Here is an 8,126-nt window from a genome sequence, read left to right on the forward strand (position 1 = left end):
TTATGTGTATTTTGCCACAACTAAAAAATACATGTATTATATGTGTGTGTGTGTGTGTAAACAAGCAAACTGGCTTCCCTGGTGGCTCAGACAGTAAAGAATCTGCCTGCAGTGAAGGAGAGCCAGGTTCTATCCCTGGGTGGGGAAGATCCCTTGGAGAAGCGAATGGCTACTCACTCCAGTATTCTTGTCCGGAGAATCCCATGGACAGAGGAGCCTGGTGGGCTATAGTCCATGGGGTTGCAGAGTCAGACGCAACTGAGCAACTTGCACTTTGAAACAAACTAATTTTAAAATAGCTGAAGTGGTTTAGAGAAGGAACTTATGGTTCCCAGGGGGAAAGGATGGGAGGAAGGGGGATAGTTAGGGAGTTTGGGTAGGTCGTGTACACACTGCTATATTTTAGATGGATAAGCAACAAGGACCTACTGGATAGCACCTGGAACTCTGCTCAATGTCATGTGGCAGCCTGATGGGAGGGGAGTTTGGGAGAGAATGGACACATGTATATGTTTAAACTATATTTGGTGTGGTCATCAGGAGGTTAAGTCCTTGAGGTTGAGAAAGTTCTTAAAAGTCATTTAGACAACCCCCTCTACCCGGTGTGACCCTGTGGACTGTAGCCTGTCAGGATCCTCCATCCATGGGATTTTCCAGGCAAGAATACTAGAGTGGGTTGCCATTTCCTCCTCCAGGGGATCTTCCTGACCCAGGGATCTGCCTGCATTGCAGGCAGACTCTTTACTGTCTGAGCCAGCAGGGAAGCCCATATTTTAAATGGATAACCAACAAGGACCTACTGTATAGCACCAGGAACTCTGCTCAAGGTCATGTGGCAGCCTGGATAGGAGGGGAGTTTGGGGAAGAATGGATACATGTATACCTTTAAACTATATATATATCTGGTGTGGTCATCTGGAGGTTAAGTCCTCAGGGCTGAGAGAGTTCTTAAAAGTCATTTATACTCCCCGCTCCACCCTGGCCACTCAAACCTCCCATGCAGAATTTCCAAGAAGTAGGATACAGTCTCCAGTAACAGGGCTCACCACTCAAGGCAGGTTATTTTTATCTTCGAACCTTCTGACTTTGTTGGGAAGTTCTTTAGATGAGCTGGAATTTTCCCCACAGCTCCCACTATTGACCCCAATTCTATCACCCAGGGTCAAAAAACAAGCCAAGTTTCCTCTTCCATGTAATATACATTCAAGAAATAGCTTTTGAGCACAGATTAAGGGCCATGATCTGATCTCCCAAGCTTTCCAGCTATTCATTCCTAGATCTGTCAGCTTGTCCCCTCACCATCCGACCACTCTTCTGGAATGACCAATTGGCTGTTTCCCTCTTCCATATCATATCTAGAAATGAAACCATTACTCTAACCAATGCCCCTGAAATCCTCCATCAATGAAGGAAGAATTCTAATAGAAACTGTAGGCCCAGGGGACAGTATTGTCGTGGCAGGCGGATAAGGGAGACCAATGCTGACATATTGCATGGGGACTGGATTTCCCCTCTAAGCGCAAGATAAAAATTTTCATGGAGACAATCCTTAGGTCTGAAGGACAGACATGAAATCCAATCAGCCTTGGCTCATCTCCAATTTACCCTGTTTCATCAGAACCCCATAAACCACCACCCAACTTTCCTCGAAGTGAAATGCTGTATCACATGTAGCATAGCACAGGACTGGCATTTGCCAACATATAAATACACATAATGTACAATTTTCTCCTTTGACTCTGGAACCTAAACAAATGGGTTATGTTCTAAAAATTCCATAAAACCACAATTCTGTATAGTGACCACGGTACTCCTAAAGAATTTTATTCTAAATATAGAGAGGTATTCCTCTGCAGAAAAATATCCCAGCAACTTGGTTCTATTTAATAACATATAATTAAGTTCCTCCAGATACTTTGCAGTTATGTTTTATAGCTTATTTTGAGTGTTCATATTTTATCAGAAAATTATAATTTTCTTCTAAATAGGAGTTCTTACAAGGCTTTTGAGTTATGGTGGCTGGCTTCACGTTTCAACTATAATTAAAATAGTGAAAAGAAATAGCAAAACCGTACATCACATGTGTGGTTCTGAAGAAAGCTTGGTCCTCCGGTCCCCCTACTTCCCCTCACCCTGCAGCCCTAGGGCTAGGGGTGCTCTTAACAGCTGTGGAGGCCCCCTAGTTTTGACCACTTGGTCAGAGTGGCTGGTTTTAGGAAGGAAGAAAATGGCGTGGGAAGAAGGGATGATGAGAAGGGATTTCCCTGGTGGTCCAGTGGTTAAGAATCCACTGTGCAATGCAAGGGATATGGGTTCGATCCCTGATTGGGGAACTAGGATCCCACATGCTATGGAGCATCTAAGCCAGCACACAACAACTAGAGAATTCATGCACTGCAACTAAGACTGGACACAGCCAAATAAATTATATATATATATATATTAATTTTTTTTTTTTAAAGGGATGAGAAGACCTCATTCTTGGCATGCTTCCAGATTCAGCAGGACTATCTCCTCCTCAGAGAAGCCTTCCTGGCCATTTAACCCCCTATCATTTTCTCACCTTGCTGCCCCCACTCCATTCCCTTGATAAGGGGCTTCCCTGGTAGCTCAGTTGGTAAAGAATCCACCTGCAATGCAGGAGACCCTGGTTCGATTCCTGGGTCAGGAAGATCCCTGGAGAAGGGATAGGCTACCGACTCCAGTATTCTCAGGCTTCCCTGGTGAACAGATGGTAAAGAATCCACCAGCAATATGGGAGACCTGGGTTGGAAAGATCCCCTGGAAGAGGGCAAGGCAACCCACTCCAGAATTCTCCTGGAGAAACCCCATGGACAGAGGAGCCTGGTGGGCTACAGTCCATGGGGTCACAAAGAGTTGGACACGACTGAGCAACTAAGGACATCACCCCCTTCATAACATATCCTTTCCCTTGAACTATAATGATAGCTATCTGTTGGTTTAGGAGCCGTCTGCTTCCCCACTAGACTACCAACTTGGTGAGAGTCAATGCAATGTCTTCCTTATTTAGCACTGTAGAGGCAACTTCTCACATAGACATTCAACAAACATTTGCTGAGTGAGAACAATGAATGAATGAATGAGGGAAAGCACACACAAGCATGGTGACAGGCCCTCTCTTGGAAGCAGCTCCATTGACACATGCTTCTTAAGGACTCTCTTTCTTCCCTTCCCCTCTCCCACCCACATACCAAGGACCCAGACATCTGGCCCAACCTAACCAATCTAGCCACACAAAACCCCTTGCCACATAGTTCAGACATGACACTCAATCCCGGGAAAGACCAGCCCACCTCCAAGAAGCCTGCTGCTGGGTCTTCAGGGAGTGTTCACTCAGGAAGGGGCTACAGAACACACAGAAGCCACTGAGTTGTCTAGGGTGATGACCACAGAGTAACGAGGTAGAACGGGGCCAGAGGAGCCTCCCCGTCTGCTCAGAGGAGCCTCCCTGTCTGCTCCCAGGGGGCCTCAGCCATGGATCTTGAGATCACTGTCCATGAGACTTTATATTCCTCATACTCTTGCAGGAGAAATCTAAATGTTGGTCATGGGTGACTTTAACCAGAGTGTTTATTGTGGACTCTGTGACCACCGAGCTGGCTTGGGCATCCTGGAGTCCTAACTCTCTGCTTGTCTCTTTCCAAAAGGCAACGGGTTTGGAGCCCAAACCAGTGGCCGACAGTGTCCTGTTCTTACGTGACGAAAGATGGGAAGAGGTCAGAAGTGTCCTGACTGTGGCTTTCAGTCCTGAAAAACTGAGTGAGGTAAGACACAAGAAATGCAGAGTATCTTCTGTAAGGAGCAGGTTTCCTCTCTACAGATTGTGAGGAGAGGGGGTTCACTTTGTGTCACTTGTCCAATGTCCTGCCTGCTGTGCCCTTCAATCCTGTTATCCAGAAAGCTCATGAAACTGTCCTGGAGAGTCCTCCCTTTCTCCAACCTATCACAGCCCCAGTTGCCATGAATCTGTAGTGAGTCAGCATGCACACAGGGCTCTCCTGCTGAGTCCCAAGCTCTGGCCAGGGCACTTTGAGGGCACCCAGGAGAAAACTGGAGGGGCTCTCCCCAGACTTTCCTGTATAACAGATCACCTGGAGATCTTGTTAAAATGCAGATTCTGATTCAGTAGGTCTGGGGTGAACCCTGAGATTCTGCATCTCTAACAAGCTCCCCGGTGATGTAGATGCTTCTGAACAGCGAACCACACTTTACATGTTGTTGTTCAGTCTCTCAGTCATGTCCATCTCTTTGCAACCCCACTCACTGCAGCTCACCAGGGTTCCCCGTCCTTCACCATCTCCCAGAGTTAGCTCAAACTCATGTCCTTTGAGTCGATGATGTCATCCAACCATCTCATCCTCTGTTGTCCCCTTCTCCTGTCTTCAGTCTTTATATAGTAAGGAACTAGAGAACATCCTGAAACAAAGGAGAGCTTTGAGTCAAGTCTGAAATAGGGAAGAAATGGCCAGGGATTATTAGGAAGGGGTATGAGAATGGCCTTGGCAGACCTCCAGGCAGCCAGGCACACCCAGGCTAATCTTCATGGCCAAGTCAGAGGGAAGAGTCTCATTTACAAGATGCTATTAAACCCGGGGCTCCCTCCTTCCCCCAACCAGGGATCCACCCTTCCCTACCAGTTGTACAAATAAAACCTACTGTTTGTCCTGCTTCCAGGCCAAGTACTCTCACTTGATCCTCACTGAAGGCACCTCAACTGCTGGTCTGACTTTGATGTCTATTCTGAATTCTGCAACAGCTCAGGACTGAGTCCTTGAGCCCTTCTGAAGAGAAATGGCTAAGGGGCTGCTATGGTTTTTCCAGTAGTCTTGTATGGATGTGAGAGTTGGACCATAAAAAAGGTTAATCAGTGAAGAATTGATGCTTTCAAACAGTGGTGTTGGAGAAGACTCTTGAGTATCCCTTGAAGGAGATCAAACCAGTCAATCCTAAAGGAATCAACTCTGAATATTCATTGGAAGGACTGATGCTGAAGCTGAAGCTCCAGCACTTTGGCCACCTGATATGAAGGGCTGATTTATTGGAAAAGACCCAGATGCTGAGAAAGATTGAAGGCAGGAAGAGAAGGGGATGACAGAGGATGAGATGATTGGACGGCATCACTGACTCAATGGACATGAATTTGAGCAAGCTCCAGGAGATGGTGAAGGACAGGGAAGCCTGGCATGTTGCAGGCCACCGGGTCACAATTAGTCAGACACAACTGAGCAACTGAACACCAATGGAAGCTCACATCCCCTGGAGAAAGATATGGCAACCCACTCCAGTATCTTGCCTGGAGAAGTCCATGGGCAGAGGAGACTGGCAGGCTATAGTCCATAGGGTCGCAAAGAGTTGGACACCATCAGAGCAACTAACACTTTAACTTTCGCTTCAAAGCTTACACGTGCCAGACAACACTAAGGGTTCCCGCTTGTTTCAGAGAGAAATCTCCTTTCTCTCTGGTAAAGCTGTTTGAGAAATGAACTCTGCCTTCAGGGAGTGTGGGCTTGCTAATGCTTCACTGTGAGGGGGCACCAACAGCCTAGCCCGGCAGAAGGGCGTGGACCCTGTCCCTCAGGAGCAGGCCCGCGCATGCTCAGTGCCTCCTTTCCGCGCCAGGGCCTGATATGGGAGGGCGTGTAGAGCTGGAGTGGGTATGCAGTCATGTCACCTGGGGAACTCTGCAAGCTATTGCTGTCTGGGCCCCACATGGAGACGAAATTGGTTTGGTTTGGAATGCAGCCTGGTTTTGAGGGGACTTTACAGCTCCCCAGGCAATTCTGATGTAAAGCTGGAATTGGGAACCACCGCTGGTAGAGAAATTCCCCACAAGGAAATATGAGAAGGGGATTGTCCTTCTACAGGTGGAGCCCAGAGCCCTGCTCCACAGTCAGCTGTGTTATATAGACTGAGGATTCATGTGAGAATTAGTTTGAAGGAAGGGCCTGCTTCTTTAAAAAGCTGTAAAGCATTATCTGGATCACCTTTCTTACACACGGTCACAATGTTGAGTTAACCAGAAGGAGGGGAGGGAGGAGCAGAGTTAGGTAAACCATGGGCTCACATCAGGAGCTCAAACAGGTTGTGACGTCACACTTCCTTATTTGTGAGTCAACAATGACTGTAGATGCAGAAAGAATCTCATCATTCCTTAAAAAAAAAAGAAATTGATGAAGGGTATCTGATTTTTTTCTAAGTAAGAAAAAAAGATTTTGTTTATTTTTGACAGTTTTGTGCCCTGTTTCTTTGAAGGAACAAAAGAAAAAAGAGGGGCTTCTTTGGTGGTCCAGTGGCTAAGCCTTCGACTTCCAATTTGCAGGGGGTGTGGGTTCATCCCTGGTTGGGGAGCTCAGATCTCATATGCCTTGGGGCCAAAAAAACCAAAACATAAAACAGAAGCAATATTGTAACAAATTCAATAAAGAAGTTTTAAAAATGGTCCATATAAAAGAAACGATAAGACCCTTATCAGGGTCTCGATTTCTTTAACATTTTACAGGGTGCACTCTAGAAACTGATACAGTGTCATTGCCCAAACAAATTTAGTGCTCCTGGGATCCAATGCATTTTCTCCTTTTGGTTCAGAAATCAAATTCTTAGTGCCTGAATTAGCTGCAGAAAACAGAGTTCCTCTAAGAGGTTCGTAGCACTAAGATGTCTAGGAGAAAGGGGCTGGTAAGAAATAAGAGGGAGGGTGAGGAGAGTGGAGGAAAGAGAGAGGGGGAAGAAATTTCATAGATTCCCTAGATTTTGCTTCAGATCTATCTCATTGTTTAACATAATCTACAAGTAAACTTAAAGCTCCATTGGAAATCATCTTTCACAATACAGTTCCGTTTAGGTTCCTGGGTTTCAATCGAAAGGATGCTGTTTCCGGGCAGAGGGAGTCACCTTTGTCCTCACCTGTGGAGAGTTTAGACCTGGTGACTTTAAGGTTTCTGGGTGACATCTAAGGCAGAAGTTGGCAGCACATCTTGAGCTCAGGAGAGAAAGGTAGGAAAGATGGGCCACGGGGATATAAATATACAGTGTAAGGAATAAGATCAATAATACTGTAATAACTTCATATGAGGACAGATGGTTACTAGACGTAGGATAGTCATCATTTCATAATGAATGTGAAAGTCACATCAGCATGTAGTACACCTGAAGCTAACATAATATTGTACATCAACTATATTTCAATTTTTAAAAAGAAAAGAAAGTTTAAAAAAAAGACAGAAAACCCAGACATGGGTGAGGTCACCCCATGTGTACAGAGAATGAGAAGAGAGTCGCAGGGAGAACCATAAATAAGTGAGGGGCAGAGGAGAGATCTGTTAATGCAAAGATGACTTGGGAAGAACAGCTTGACATCGAAGTCTAGGAGAGTGTGGATGGGAAAATGTTTTTCGAGGAGGAAGCAGCAGCCAAAGGTGTTAAATGCTGCTTAAACAGAAAGAAACACGAGGACTAATAAGCACGTGACAAAGGTAATATTTTTCGAATGTTAAACCAATGTCTGCGTGCTTCATGCTCCATAAACTGTGTCCTGGATTTTCTCTCCCCCACTGAATCTTTGCTTCAGAAGTAGGTGGCAGGTGCATTCTTGGAGCTGGGAGCTTTGTAGGGAGTAAAGTTTTCCTAATTCCCAAAGCAGCTCTCTCTGCATATGAAGAGAAGAGTTTGGAGCTCTGAATAAGGAGTGTTACTCTACACCAAGGTGTAGACAGATGGAGGCTCTTCTATCCTATGGAAGTTAGGTGAAGGAGAGAAAAAGAGAGAGCTGGCCGCCAGATATCAGTGTCCTGACTGCCTCCTTTCCCAGCTTCCGTGACCCTCAAGGTTTCTGGATGCTCCCCTGGACTTTAACCTCTCATTGGCTTTTGCTTTCTAGACACTGGTTCTCAAGCCCTGTGTGACCAGGAGCTGTATGAAAATTACCTAATATCCTTGTTTAAAACAGCTAATTCCAAGGACTTCTCTGCGGGTCCAGTGGCTAAGACTCTATGCTCCCAGGGCAGCAGGCCCAGGTTCAATCCCTGGTCAGGGAACTAGATTTTATATGCTGCAACTAAAGAGGTCCTACACTGGCAATGAAGACTCAGTGCAGTCAAATAAATAAA

At 45.8% G+C, this 8,126-nt stretch overlaps 1 protein-coding gene across 2 annotated transcripts in view; it reads left to right on the top strand.

Annotated features, from left to right (window-relative positions):
• TBXAS1 (thromboxane A synthase 1 (platelet)) overlaps positions 1-8,126 on the top strand; it is a 173,616-nt gene that overhangs the window by 87,142 nt on the left and 78,348 nt on the right. For both annotated transcript variants that reach the window (XM_010854945.1, XM_010854946.1), the window contains exon 5: positions 3,669-3,785. In XM_010854945.1, coding sequence (XP_010853247.1) covers positions 3,669-3,785 — 117 coding nt within the window. The remainder of the gene's footprint in view (positions 1-3,668; positions 3,786-8,126) is intronic.

This window comes from Bison bison, unplaced genomic scaffold (assembly GCF_000754665.1).
Source record: "Bison bison bison isolate TAMUID 2011002044 unplaced genomic scaffold, Bison_UMD1.0 scf7180017864352, whole genome shotgun sequence".
NCBI classification, from domain to species: domain Eukaryota; kingdom Metazoa; phylum Chordata; class Mammalia; order Artiodactyla; family Bovidae; genus Bison; species Bison bison.